Source organism: Helianthus annuus, chromosome 2 (assembly GCF_002127325.2).
Source record: "Helianthus annuus cultivar XRQ/B chromosome 2, HanXRQr2.0-SUNRISE, whole genome shotgun sequence".
In the NCBI taxonomy this organism is placed as follows: domain Eukaryota; kingdom Viridiplantae; phylum Streptophyta; class Magnoliopsida; order Asterales; family Asteraceae; genus Helianthus; species Helianthus annuus.
The window spans coordinates 3257409-3273471 of NC_035434.2; the positions used below are offsets into that span (position 1 = coordinate 3257409).

The following is a 16063-nucleotide window of genomic DNA, read 5'->3' on the forward strand; positions in this document are numbered from 1 at the left end:
AACAATCAACCAAAATGTATGGAACTTGAAGCGTTTTTGAATTTACCAAACATGAGATTCTTAACGTGTTTTTTATTGCTGTTGTAATAGAGTTGAGACCGGCAAGCATATGTAGCTACTTACACGCCCATAATCATGCGATACATGTGTTGCTACTTAAGCGATTAAAATGACATGCCATGCCATGTGTGTTGCTACTACTTAAGCGGCTAAAATGACGAGCTCTGGTCAAAAAGGTCCATAGCGGCAATCGTCAGGTTGAAATCAGACTAGACGAACCTGAAATATATGGTAAATCAAAACCGATATAAAAGAAATTCTTGGTTACTCGGTCCTGTAGATTTATAGATGAAAGAAAAGCTTGATACCTGGAAACAGAAAGGTTCAATGTCCTAGAACAATAAATTTCATAAAGATAAGTACCTTTTTTCAAATTATATTATTTAAATGTTGAAGAAACATGGGTTATAATAAAATCACAAAACATCATGAATGATGAAAATTACATAACCATGAGTGAGTTAAATGCCAAAGAAAGAAAGAAAGTGCAGTGCTTGAAATGTTATAATCCATTCACAGTACAGTACCTAATCATGTGAACAAATAACACACAACACTCGTATCAATTCCACCAAGTTAACCGGTTATAAATCGAGTATCAAAATTCAAGATCCCAACTAAAACTTGATGGCCCGCCCGCAAAGTTTGTAGCAGACTTTCTTCACAACTAAACACTACACCTAAATAACCAACATTAAATAAAAATGGTACTTCGAGAGTCAAAAAACGAATCGAGGGTGGATAGGAAAATTGATTAAAAGGAAAAGAAAACTTGTTCTATTTTGGTTTTCGGGGGGTTCTTTTGATTTAAAGGGGGAAAAAGGAAAGGGGATTTGGCAAGCAAAAATTTGTTAAGTTTCATGCATAATACATGTACAAGCTGTTTGCAGCAGCACAAGCAATTGAGTTTTCAGTAGGATGCCATGCGAGATGGAGTAATTTTGTTGTGAAATCAAATGAATTCCCATTGGCGTCAACCTCTCCACCTGTAGACAAAAAAACAGATACAAAATTTTATGAGTAAATCGGGTCATAATAGTGCAGCAGCAGGTCGACATAAGGAATGAGCTAACCCGCTAAACACATTTTTGTTCCTTTTTCTTAATTTGTTTAATGTGTTAATTATGGATACAAACACGATATTACAATGATAATCTAAAATGTAACATGCTCTAAGCAGTTTATGTGGTAAAAATCGGATATCGGTCAAGGACCAATATTTGAGATATAGGTTATCGCGGTGGGATATCGATAATTTTAATATCATGCTGAATTTATATATATATATATAGAGCAATTTAACACTAACAATTCAGTTTACTCTCCTACCATTAACAAATTAACCTTTTGCAACTTGCACAACACTAACAATTGTAGAAAGTAGGAACTCATTAAGACTTAAAACACTAACAATTAACAATTAAACTAATAGCAGCAATAAGAAGAAAGATGAAAGGTACTTATATCGGGAAAATCGGTGATATGTCGGTCAAATATCGGTCAACATCGCCGATAATATCGGTACTGATATTCTGACCGATATTTTACATGGGGACCGATAACCGATATGCTTTCACCCTTTTATCGTTGTAAGAAAAATGTTCTTTTCCTTAATGTATGTAATATATTTCAAATTTTTAACATTGTATGAAAGTAACCTTCTATAGCCAGAAAAAACTAGTGGCACATCACCGTTTTACCTTCTTAGAAGGTTACTTACACACGGTGGTAAAAAAAATAATATAACCTACAACAGAAGAAAAGAACCTGTTCTTTACATAGAACATACAATGACAAAAAAAGGTGAAAGTTACATTTTGGTGTGGGTCGAGTGTTTTGGTAACAACTAACACGTCAAAATGAGTTCGGGTTGAAAATGGGTCCCCTTAGCACCGATTGGAAAGGGAGAACAAGGATGGATACTAAAACAATATTATTATTATTATTATTATTATTATTATTATTATTATTATTATAATAATAATAATTCAAAATCCATGAAGAAAAAAAAGGAGGATGTATGAAGTAAAAGTCGACTTTGGAAGATTTTCAACGAATCAACCCTTAGCACGTTCTTCTTTTAACTAAGTGTATTTATTTGTTTGAAACTTTTGACTAGTTTGATATAAATACAATCCCAAAAATCATAAGAAAACAGGCCGAAATTACACCTCCACAAAAATCACTAATAAGTAAAATAACAGTACAGCTTATATTGGTCCATAATATTCTTCCTACTTAGGGGGTGTTTGGGATTGCTCATAAAACAACTTATTGACTTATAACTTTTTCGGAAAAGGAGTTTTTTAGAAAATGATGTTTGGGTAATGGGTTGAAAAGGCGGTTTTAAGTCTTTGAAAAGGAGAAATGGAAAAGTTAGGAGGGAGTGACTTTTTGAAAAAGGAGATACGGAGGTAGAAAAGGAGATAAGGAGTTTTTCATAGGCAATACCCCCTTAATTCATTAGTATAAGATATTTTAGATATGTAACTAATAATCAAGTTTACCAATTGTGTTCATGATAATGTTGCAATGATTTTGGAATTGTAAAAGGTAGGGCTATAAACGAACCAAACGTTCAGCAAACAGTTTGTGAAGCGTTCAGCGGGAAGTTCGTTTGTTTAATAAATGAACGAATACGAACAAGAAATTTGGTTCGTTTAGTTAATGAACGACGTGAACAAAGGCCGTATTCGTTCATATATGTTCAGTAACGTGTTCTTTTATGTTCGTTATTGTTCATGGACGCTTGTTTGTGTTCGTTTATTTTCTTTGTGTTCGTTACTTAAAGTTCACGAACGAAAACACGCCCATTTCCTTAATGAACGAACACGAACAGAAAAGCTCGTTCGGTAACTCGGTAAGTGTTCATGAACAATTTGTGAACACATTTATTCCTTAAATGAATGAACATGAACAAGGCTTTGTTCGTGTTCGTTTGCTGCCCTAGTAAAAGGTGAACGAAAAAAAGACGCCTAACCTCGTCTAACTGCACGGGTTATGCTGCTTAGGGATCTGGCAGGTCTTGAGGGGGCCTGCACTTGCCTCCTACAAGATGTTTTAAATGGTTTAATAATAATACACACAATTAGTATCCAAAGTCAACAAAAGGCGATCATTACATCTATTTACAGATCGATATTTGTAACCAATATAGCAGATTTCTCGTTTTCGAAAAAGAAAGTTGTATTTACAGGTTCTTAAAAGGATTGTTGAATTATTCAACCAAATATATCCATATTTCTTTGAATTGTTTCAAGATGATCAACACAAGATGATAGGAACACGTGAAAAGTTTTAAAAGTTCAACACAAAATGTTCTAGAGTTTTGACATGTATGATTATTGGAATTTTTTAAAGATATAAATATAAGAGTAAAGCACACGGATGGTCCCTGTGGTTTACCAAAGTTTTGGATTTGGTCCCAAGCTTTCCAAAAGTACACAGATGATCCCTTTGGTTTGCACTTTGTAATGCATTTAGTCCTGGGCCAACAAATCTAAAGGTTTTAGCATGTCTAAGTTATTAAGGACTAAATGCGTAACAAAGTGCAAACCATAGGGACCATCCGTGAACTTTTGGAAAGCTAGGGACCAAATCCAAAATTTTGGTAAACCGGGACCATCCATGTACTTTACTCTACATATAATTATGCATTTTTCGGGTTTCGATAAAAATATTGCACTCTCGGAAACTGTCTTTAACATTTGTAGGCCGAACTGTTCAAAAACTTTGTTTTGCATGCTTAGGACCGCATATTTTGTATTGGAGATTTGGCAATTACAACTTTTTGTAAAATCAAATATTAATACGATTTAAGAGAGATCAACATCAAAATCGTTCTACCCTTTTCAGTTATCCCTAATACGTTATTAAAAAAATATCTCAAACATGGGTGAAATACCTCATTGGGTTCTTGCTAGCTTCTAGGGTAGTTGCTTCAGTACTGGCCGGATGGCAGCCAAACACACGGAACAAGTTGCTGAAATCATATTAATTTAACACGTAAGCAGACAGACAAGGAGAAAAACTATGATTATATAAGGCAGGCATCTGAGACGAAAATCAGACAAAGCAATAGTATATCAGTATCGTAAGAAAAAAACTCCTCTTTCGAGTTATAATAGAATGAAATTATTAATACTAGTTATAGTAAACAGAAAATGTAATGAAAATAGTAGTAACCAACATATACGTTTTCATTTTGCATCAAAAGGTACCTCAACCTAATTTTAGTATATTAATAATAAAAAAAAACTCACATCATCTTATATGATCCAAAAAAGTTATATATACCTCACCATTTTTGCACAGTTAGAAAATCACCTCATTCAATTTCAAAACCAGCTCAAAGGGTAAAAAGTCGTTTTTGAAAAAAAAAAAAAAAATCCATAAGTATTGAGTATTTTAAACAACCTCAGGGACGTAACCAAACCAAAATTAGGTTGAGGGACTATTTCGTGCAGAATGTGGAAGTATGTTGGTTCTTGTGGCATCAATCCTAATGATATTGATGATGATAGTAATAATAATCATAATAATAAATATATATGCTTAATAAAGAATAATAAATGATATTAATAACAAAAAAAAACATCAATCCTAATGATATTGATGTTGATAGCAATAAGCATCATAATAATAGTAATAATAAATATATATGCTTAATAAAGAATAATAAATGATATTAATAACAAAAAAAAGAGAAAAATGCCCGGATAGTCCCTGTGGTTTCGCCTTTTTTCACCTATAGTCCCCAACTTTCCAAAATTACCTGAATAGTCCCCAAGTTGAAAACTAACCCCCATCCGTTTCAGGGACTATCCGGGAAGGAAAGTTGAAAACTTGGGGACTATTCAGGTAATTTTAGAAAGTTGGGGACTATAGGTGAAAAAAGGCGAAACCACAGGGACTATCCGGGCATTTTTCTCCAAAAAAAACATCAATCCTAATGATATTGATGTTGATAGCAATAAGCATCATAATAATAGTAATAATAAATATATATGCTTAATAATGAACAATAATATTACCCTACTATACAAAAACAAGTTGAGGGGGAATAGTGCCACACAGCTGTGTGGCACTTCCCTATTGGACCATACCATTTTTAATTTAATTTTACTCACAGTTTAAAATTACGCTTTCATCATTCGTTTAAAATTACGTTTTTTCCCCTCAGCTCAAAATAAAATTATACCTTTGCCCTTAGCTCAGAATTACGCTTTTGCCCTCGGGTCAAAATCTCTTTTTTTATTTTGTTCCCAGTTTAAAATTACGGTTTCGCCCTCCGTTTAAAATTACGTTTTTGCCCCCAGCTTAAAATAAAATGTTGTTTTTTCCTCTAGCTCAAAATTATGTTTTGCCCACAGTTCAAAATATAATTATGTTTTTCCCCGTAGCTCAAAATTATGATTTTGCTCTCAGTTTAAAATTATGATTTCGCCTTCAGTTCAAAATATAATTACGATTTTACCCCTCTGTACAGACATAATGTTATGAGAGAGAAATATTCGGCTTATTGCCCCGCAACGCGGGCGGGGCAAAAACTAGTTAATAACAAAAACAACAACAATCCTAATGATATTGATGATGATAGTAATAATCATCATAATAATAGTAAGAATAATCTATATGCTTAATAATAAATAAAAATAGTATTAATAAGAAGAACAACAACAATCCTAATGATATTGATGATGATAGTAATAATCATCATAATAGTAGTAATAATAAATATATATGCTTAATAATAGAGAATAATTATATTATATTAATAATAAAAACAACAACAAAAATAATAATAATAATAATAATAACAATATTATTATGATAATAAAAATAAGAGTAAACTTCCATTTTGCTCCCTATGGTTTGTTCACTTTAACGGTTTTGCTCCAAACCTTTAAAAATAGCCATTTTGCTCCCTGATGTTTCGGTTTTTTTGCCAGTGTGCTCCCCGCCTCTAACTCCATCCAAATTGTTTGTGTTTCCATTTTGCTCCCCGCAGGGAGCAAACTGGCAACAAAACCAAAACATCAGGGAGTAAAATGGCTATTTTTAAAGGTTTGGGGCAAAACCGTTAAAGTGACCAAACCACAGGGAGCAAAACGGAAGTTTACTCTAAAACTAACAACAATAAGATTAAATGTACCTAGAATATTCAAGTATATTTGGCAGTGTCAAGAGATTTAGGTAAAATAAATTGGTCAAAGCATAGTCAACAAACGTATCCTCACTTTTCGCAAGGAGTTGGCCAATTGGTTTGTAAATGGATAGTACAGACTACAGAGTAAAGTTACCTGTAAGAACCAGTTGCAACACGTAGGCCATCACCACTCAAACAGCACTCAAATTTGTCGAAAATAGAATCATTTTCATATAAATCACACAGCTGGAAATAATCAATTGTACTATAATCAGCATCTCAACGCTAAAGGAAAATCAGAAGTAAAAGTTCTGTAAAAAAATTATACCTTGGGTCTTAAATGTTCATGCACCTGAAATGTCGAGACTGGACCGGAGTCCATGTTAATGTCCCATAACTGCACAATGTGATATCAAACCTAAAGTTTAGCTACATACATAAATGGAAACCCACTTCTAACTGTTTTATACTAGAATGGGAGAAGATAAGGGTAAAATACCAAAAAGATTGAATGGAACAAATGTAACCAGCTTTGAGACACAGTAAAAGAGAACAACATTCATTGACACCAACATGATCAACTACCGTGACTAGAGGTGACAATTTTGACGTATTTATTTATGAATCGATCGATTTGGGCTGTCTTCTATCTAAAATGGGTCGATACAAAAAGTAGCTATAAGGGAAACGGGTCAAAGCGGGTTGAAAGTCGCCCAATGTCTATATTTCGAGGGATATAACCTCCTAAAGCGAATTATTTAAAACTGTAAATTATTATTAACATCGTCTTTGTTATCATAATAATGCATTACTTATACTCCCTTTGTCACGTATATTGGTCCACAAACACAAAATAAAACACAATTTCAAGTTAGCTAAATGTCAATTTTACCCTTACGTCATAAGGAAAGACAAAAAAAAGTGTTTTAGATGCAAGGGTAAAATTGTATAAATACAACTGTTTTGTGTACAAATCACCTCCCTGAGATACTTAAAGGATCGAATGCAAAGCAAACATAGATCCTAAGTACTTGAAAGATTTTCGTAATTTAAAAATTATATAATATAGCATAAGAAGAAAGAATAACAAACCTTAAGGGTCATATAATCACGACTTAGTATATATCTTCCATCTCTCGCAAACTTAATATCTGAAATAGAGGCTATTATCTCAGTGAAGAATGATCTTGAACCAGGAGCTTCCTGTTCGTCAAACCTAATATTGTTTTGATATTATACAGACCAGAATAAATCAGAAAAAAATAAAATAAAATTGTTTCTTTAATAGCAGTGAATTAATATTATCCATAACCATATATCTTTTTTATTTTAATGAAATGACATCATTTAGGCAATGAATTAGGCTTTGTATCACTAGCCCAAAAGTCCAATTGACCCGACTCGTTTCCGAACTAAATTTACGTTGAAACGTACAGTAACTCAAATTTACACCGTTGATTGAAAACATATTATATTTCACCCGATTTGTTTCCAAGCAAAATTTACGTCAAAACGCAGTCCAACTCAAAACGTACATAAAAACAAAACATTATATAATTGACCCAACTCGTTTCCGAAAAAAATTACGTTAAAGCATAGACGAACTCGAATTTATGCTGACACATACAAAAAAATAAAAACGTAAGAAACTAGTTTAGGGTAAACTCGAAACTTTAGAAACTTGAAGGAGTTAAAGTGACATTTACAAAGTTAGAGGGGTTAGTTTTGACAGTCACAAAGTTTAAGGGTAGAAAGCACCGACCTTTCTTTTTAAGGTATTATATATATTTTCAAATGTTTGGTTCTGGTCCGGTTTTGAATTATTGCGTAACCCTAGCCATTTAGATAATGAATCAAGCTTATATCACCAGCCAAAAGTTCGAGTCCAGTTCACGGTCCAGTATGGGACTGGACCGGTACTATACGGGTCTGGTTCATGGTTCCAATATTTTCAAATTTGGTTCCAGTTTGGTCCAGTTTTGGTCCGCTGCACACTGTTACAGTTAAAAGCAAAAAGAACAAAATAAACACTTACAATTTAGAATGCTTATCACACAAGGCAGACTGGCGCAAGTCAATAAGGCGAATGGATCCTTTTGAACTACTATATGCTAGCGTATGACAATGAGTAGGATGAAACTCTGCTGATGTAATCACCTCTGCAACAGAGTAGACTCAAAGTCAAGGACCACAAACTTTAGTGAAGCAACTAACTAGATATATAAATAAAGGGCTAAATTGGTCATTTCTGGATCCAAAGTATGTTTTCAAACTTTAGAAAAAAAAAATCCAAAATAATTGAATAAGCATAGGGATGATAAGGGTTAATTACTCTACATAATTATAAATTTTAAATTACTAAAAATACTCTACCAGTTAGGTCTTCCATGTTTGCAGGCTTGACATCCACAATGTTGAAACTTTGGTTGCTAATTTCCAAATTCCAAAGGTTTATCCGAAGATCATCAGCAGATATAAACGTTTCGCCATCACTGAAGAAAAGAGGAGGGGGTTTAGTGGATGATTAAGGAAACAAATGCATGCAGAAGACTGAGATATCATGTTCTTCGTTATTGCAATAATCAGCTTTTTTTTTTAAGTTTTTGAACAAAATATACCGCTTCCGGTTGTTTGATCATTTAGGGGTAAAACAATCAGTTTCATACCAGCTGCAAGAATACTGATTATCTATAACTCAACTAAAATTAACTACATGTTGAAACTTAATTAGAAAGGGTTTCCTTATGTTAACGAAAGGACTTCTTTTTTCACAACGTTATCCTTTATGATCATTTTATCTACTTATTTCATGCTCTATCAGATTCGCAAGTTCTTGTAAGTGTTTTAATATACGTATCCAGATTCTTGGTTGTCTGGTAAGCTACAATGAAACTATTTATCTATGAGTTTAAACAAAACTACCTATTCTTTGAAACCTATTTTGATATACTTTCTAACCCCTATTTAACCAAATCTCTTTTCACAAAAATAACAGATATAACACTGTTCAAGGTACATGATATTCAAGAGTCAAGCACAGGATAGTAAACATATTTAATAAAAGCCATAACATAATGACTGATAAAATTTTGCATAACAGAAGACCCGAACCTGTTATTCGAGATGGAATTGATATGATAGTCATGTGCATGAGCATATACTCTTCTACATCTTGCAACAAGGTTTGTTTCGTTGCTAGTTACCTACAAATTTTAACATATGGGTGTTACAAAAGTTAAAGAAGATAATATAATGTAGAAACAAGAATGTCATGACAGCATATAAAGACAGATAGTAAACGTAAAAACTTCTTGTAAAATGTTAGTTTAAACTTGTAGTAATAGTAAAAAAAAAAAGTATTTTATTGAGATAGACTGGAGAAAATTACTGTTTTTATTGGCATACATATAAGTGGTGTTTCCATGCACATGTATATTCTTGTATAAGATGATAAGAATCAAGTTGTAAGGTCATTAAATACAGTATTCATGCACCCATCCTATGTGCATAACCGATTTCATAGACCACCCATGTATGTATCAAGTTTCATTTTTACCAAAATATGGCCAAAGAACATGTCTAATAACAAAAATGCCCTAAAGTATTTTTAATAAACAATAATACAAGTGTTCGGCTATCAATAAGCAACAATAAATAATAAAAAAGAAAACAGAGTGTGTTTTGTCATTTCACAATACTCGAGCATTGGGTGGCCTTCATATACGGGGCCTGAATGGTAAACAGTTGAATACTTGGGTGAATCCAGATATAGGTTCTAATACAGGATTCTTAGTAATTGCTAATGTGTTAAATATGATTACATGATTATATTGTTACAATACTAATACTTCCTTAATAAACCAATTTGGAAAGTTGTATGCATTTAAATACATTTCAGATGACTTTCAATCCGTTTTACCCATTTCTTTTTAAGTTAAATCTTTTAGGCTTTAGCTCAACCCATTTGACCCAATAGAGAATCTCCTATGTTTACACTAACTGTACCTTTTCACACCAAAATAACGTGAAAGTGCCAAAAAAACCTCTACAATGTTGACAGTAAACCTTCACACTATTTTAGTGTAAAAATCAAGTGCTAACATTGGGGTACATAATTTTGTTAAGTAAATAAAGTTTAGTGTATACATAGATTCAAAAAACATAGTGTAAGCATATTCCAATAAAAGTGTACTCTTCTACATTATTTTAGCGTAAAAATCAAGTGCTAACATTGGAGCTGCTCTTAGAGACAAAAACAGCTAAAATTGACCCTTTTACAAAACTATATATGCATTTGTAAGATCAAACATATAGGGTAAGCTACAACTACCACGGGTAAACGAAGTGACGGAATGCCCCCTGGAGGAAATAGTAAGTCATTGTTTATACTAGTGTAGGATTTGTCAGAGTATCCGCCATTCGCAAGATGTGGTTTAGGGGCGGAAGTAACACTGGAACTAGCAACATTGCCATTTCCAGTTAGTTTAGATGGCTCCATGCTGACGTCAGCAACTTTTTTAATCTTCTTCTCTTGGACCTGTGCAAGTAACAAAAAACATTCTAAGGCTGCAAATATGTCCTGTAATCAAGACCTAAAGTTTTTAAGGCCTACATTTAAGAATTAACTTCCACTATTTTCATGCTTAAATCATTAATTCATTAGACTTTAACCATTAATCATAATATCATATCCAAGGTGGTTATGTTTAAATTGTTATACGTAAATCACTAAAAAACACCCTTATACAAAGCCGTAGGGAGTATGGTTATCACATCCACCAATATTCATGAGTTATCAATCAAAATCACTATAACCTTTTGCATAATATTTATATTGGTCACTGACAGGGGTGTCAATCGTGTCAGGTAGGTGGGTTGAAATGTTCAACCTGAACCCGACCCATATTATTATTCGAGTCAAAGATTTCAGCCCTAACCCGCACACATATAACCCGGGTCAACCCGAATACGACCCGTTTAACCCATATTTTTAAACAAGTCATACAAGTAAGTGATCTATAAGCGACTTGTTGGGTTTTAAGCGGGTTATCGTTCACATGTTTAATGGTTAGTATGAGTGTGACAAGTAATAATATAATGTTTCAAAACTAACATTATTATGACCAACCATGTAAAATAGAAACGGAAAAAACAAAAATATAAATTATTTTTTTCTAAATAGTTAAACGGGTTAACGGGTCATCCCGAACCTGACCCATTTTTTAAAACAGGTAATGTTCGTTGACCCAAACCTGTTCTTTTCGTGTCGGGTTCGGGTCGTATCAAGAGTTGCCGCCCTTAGTCAATGTACAAGTTGATAAGTAGATACATACGAGTCTATTACCACAAAAGAAAGCAAGTATATGAAAGTTAAAGTGGCTACCTTCCAGTATTTAATGGTTTTATCATTCGTAGACAGAAGAAAGAGGGCACCATTGGCTGTTTGGCACCATCTGATTTTGTTAATTTTCTCCTCAATCTCCAAACTCTTTAAATAATCAAACTAAAAAACAGAAAATGAAAATAGATAAATAAAACTGCAGGGGAAAGTTAGGCTAGTTGAGAAGAACAACTAATAATGATAAAAGGAAAAAAAAACACATGAAAATGTAAAGACCTCAGGTTCATGGCTCTGAAACTCAGTTTTGTAGCGAAATTCTGGATGCCTACTACTTGAATAATCAGTCTTCTCTAAATCCCTTCTATTCCCACCATGCTACACAACCAATCATTGAAATTTGTGAGTAAAAAGATGGATTAAAAAAAAGTAGAAAACAACATAAATAAAAATGACTACATTACACGAATGTTCCTTTGGTATGCCCTTATTTGATTTGGTCCTAGCCTTTGAGAAATTACAAACTTGGTTCCAACCTTTAGCATCCTTGTAACACTAACTGACGTTAAAATTGGCTGTTAAACTGATGTGAAACGGCTATTTTACTGTTTTCATTATAAAACAAGAAAAAATTAAAAATTTAATAAGTGCTGGATCCCTATTAGCTAGGATGTACGTGCTTATGCAATTTCCGACACTCTGATCACTCTTGCATGCAGAACGACAAGGACCTTCATGTCGGGGCAAGTTGTTGACTTTTTGGTCCAAATTCGTAGGAGAAACAGAACCCTAATTGCCCGATTAAGTGTACCACATCTTGACACCAAATATCTGTTCTACCCAAGTCAATACAAGTTGTACAACATTGTGTTTATTTCTCTTTACCAACTCAATACTTAATGTACTACGACCATATAATGTTTTGGGTTCTCGGCAGTAATAGGTGAGCATCGTTGTATCTATATCTACCAATCGGAGGTTATGTAAGAATCATTGTACTCATTTTGTTGTTTGATGAAAAGGTTAAAATGGTCATTTCACATCAGTTTAACAACCATTTTAGCTCAATTAGTGTTAGGGACTAAATGCACTACAAAGTTGCAAAAGGTTGACACCAAGTCTGTAATTCTCAAAAGTTAGGACCGAATCCAAAATATGAACATGCCACAGGAACCATTCGTGTAATTTAGTTATAAAAAATGTGCAGAATACCTAAAAAGTATCTCAATAAAATACAGTATATATAATTTATAGCGTAACGAACCTCCTTTTTATCAGTCCTCTCAAATAATACTACTCTGCCCCCACGATCACCGGTAGCAAGATGATCACCACTTTTATCGAATTCAATTGCGGATATGATATCAACTGCAGAAAATACGTTTCCATTATTGCATTATTTGGTGATGCAAAATAAGTGAAATAATGTTGTATATTAAGCTTTATACAAATAGCTAGACTAACTAAGTTAGATTGGTCTTAAAATAAGTTTATAAAGTAGAAATTCGGTAACTATGTAAGAAAACAAAATAACACAATAGCAGTTATGTGATTGCAAATCTTAGCATTTATAGAACACTGTATGGAGCACCTTAACGAATCACCAATAAGGCAAATAATCGACTGAAAACCTCTTAAGTAACATTAATAGCATTTGAATAACCATTAAAGCCCACAACAGAAACATCATGTATGATGTAACAGCAATTATCTTCCTGTGCCAGTATACTATGATTAGCTATACATTATAATTTATAATAAAGTTTTGGCTCCTATAGGTAGCATCATTGTTTTGTTATATCAGTATAAAATTTGCATCAGTAGCCAAGGCTCAGGGTATATATCTATGTAACAAATCCACTCCAGTTTTCATTTGTTGCCCAACAATTAAGGTGAAATTATGCGTGGGTCAATTTCTTGCTAATCACGTGTGCCAAAAAACTTTTCAATGATTAATATGATAGTAAAGCTAATATAAAGTTCCAAAATAAGCTCACGTGAAGAGTATGTTACAACTTAAATCCATAAACTCACGTGTGTATGCAACAATAACAAAAAGTCACCACATAGATATGGAATTCCATAATTTCATTGATGAAGAATGCACTATATATAAATACCATATTTCTACAACTTGTAACAGAAAAAAAATACACTACCCGCATGTTATTCTAGTTTTTCCTGCAGATAAACTTATGCCACAAGACAAGCCCTAGATATAAACACTATTGAAGGAGTTGACATCACATTAACTTGAGCAGCAAGAAAAGTAACAATATGCCGATCCAATCTATTGAAGTTGTACAACCAATAATCATAACATTTCACACCTATGATATTATATGTAAGCAAAGTCTACTAGTGTAAACATTAATAATATCCTTAAAGCATATAAAAAATATAAAAGGAGATGCTGAAGCCTTCCACACAAACTACAAGCAACAGAACGTAAGTGATTTGATTGACAACAGTAGATCAAAGCACAGGTACTAATTCAACAAGAATATCATTATAACAAGTACCACTATCTACAGAAGCCTACTCTAATCATTTCCAGAATCTCCAATGATCCAATGATATGCCGATCCAATACAAGAAATAAAAAACATACTTAATCAAACCCTAACAAAACACAAACCTGCGGATCCATATAACAAACTGAACATTTGAATAATAATAATAATAATAATAATAATAATAATAATAATAATAATAATAATAATAATAATAATAATAATAGTAGTAGTAAATCTCCATTAAAGCCAGTTTACCTTCCTGCACTTCTTCACCGGCGGTACGTTCACCAAACACCTGAGAGAATTTCCAGTCAAGAGGCGGTGGAGGACCGTCGGGAGCTGCCGCAACATCTCCGCCATCGCCACCGTTCATTTCTCCTCTTTTTCGATATTCAAATCAATCAAACGATAAATCGAATCCAAACTAAAACCAAATCAACAACAACAATCACGCGATCGATGATTCAATCGCTATTTCTACACGATCGTATCCTCCGAAATCCTCAGTTAATTCCATCAACAAACAATACATATGTATATAAAATAAAAGAGCCTGTTTCAGATTCAATAATCAATTACGATTATCGAGCATCGTCGTAATCATCATCATCAACAACAACATCACCAAATCGCAATTCATTCAGAGATTGCGATGCGATTATTCTATTTTCTCTCTCTTCTTCACACACACACACACACTTTCTCTCTCTAAAAGGAGATATTCGGAAAACTGAAGTGACCTAACCGTTCTTTTTGCCTCCGAACACACAATAATGCTTTTCCCCTGTTGTAAATTTCTGTCATTTTGTGATAAAGCCACTGACGGTGAGTGTTGGTTACGTCACGGACCGATAGGATTTGATTAGTGGTACACGTGGGTGGCTAGTAGTGGGTTGAAAAGGGAGTAACGTGACAGGCAGTGACTTGAGTTGAAATGTGTTAAACTATTGTTTTTAAAGACTGTACACGACCGGGCTGAGTTACTGAGGACCCAACCTGGGGTTTGTGAAAAGACACTTGTGTCCTTGCTTTTTTGATTGTATGTCTTTTCATAATTACTCCCTTTTATTTTAAATTTTCAAAGTCTTTATTTATAAACTTTGACCTTAAATAATTTTGTTTGTGTTAGATAATATTTGATGAAAGTTATATGATTTGAGTGTGTTTTACAAATGTTTTTATCAGGTTAATTTTCATCAAGTTTTATATTACACAAAAATATATAATTAAAGTCAAAGTTTATAAATAAAGACTTTGGAAATTCAAAATATGACACTTTTAGTGGGACGGAGGTAGTATAAATTATATGGGTCAAGATTTATAGAAAACGGTAGAAAGTGTGAGAATGGTGAGAACGCTTATGCATTGTCCGATCAAAACAATCTATGGACTAGATTGGCGCGGTGCCGTTTTCGTAAATAACATCAATTTTATTACGTGGACGCGCTTCATTAAGGGTAAAAGGGTCTTTTGACTTCTCCACACAAAACGCCATCTCATGAAAATAAAACGCCAAACAAAAATCACACACCATTCTAACTAAAAACGCCATTAGATATAAAACGCCAAACTTAATTATAATAAAATCCCGCCAAAAAAATCCTATATATACAACAACTCAGACCTTCAATTAAAAACAGACACAAAACCCCCAAACGTCATATTTAATATATCTCATTCGTCTTACAAACGCCAAAAAACCCGAACATCAAATATCTTCTAAACCAAAACGTTTTTTGAAATTCAGTTTGGTTGTCTGTAAGCTATCGCTCAATGTAATGGACAAAATCTTTACGTGAGGATATTGTTCATTTCATTGAGTAAAATCTTATTAACTTATCCTCAACTTTCATCCAATTTATAACGCCAAAACATACAAAAACATTATTGAGGTTTGTTGTCAGTAAAGTTTAGTTGTATGGGGTGGACAACATTGTCAGTTATCTTTCTTAACCGAGGATTAATAATGTTGTCCATCTCATACAGCAAAACATTATTGAT

General features: G+C 33.2%; 1 protein-coding gene across 2 annotated transcripts; it reads right to left on the reverse strand.

Moving 5' to 3' along the window:
- Positions 1-486: 486 nt before the first annotated feature.
- LOC110908700 (serine/threonine protein phosphatase 2A 55 kDa regulatory subunit B beta isoform) lies at positions 487-14818 on the reverse strand. Of its 2 annotated transcripts, none has more exons than XM_022153686.2 (14): positions 14318-14818; positions 12811-12914; positions 11826-11924; positions 11592-11711; positions 10539-10745; positions 9320-9411; positions 8582-8700; positions 8244-8367; positions 7301-7424; positions 6537-6605; positions 6363-6454; positions 3965-4042; positions 3041-3108; positions 487-1046 (listed from the first exon to the last, which is right to left on the reverse strand). In XM_022153686.2, the coding sequence occupies exons 1-14, from the start codon at positions 14433-14435 to the stop codon at positions 919-921; spliced, it is 1542 nt and encodes a 513-aa protein (XP_022009378.1). In that variant the 5' UTR covers positions 14436-14818; the 3' UTR covers positions 487-918. The 2 variants fall into 2 exon arrangements, with proteins under 2 accessions (XP_022009378.1, XP_022009373.1); XM_022153681.2 differs by having other exon boundaries at positions 10536-10745.
- Positions 14819-16063: the final 1245 nt, after the last annotated feature.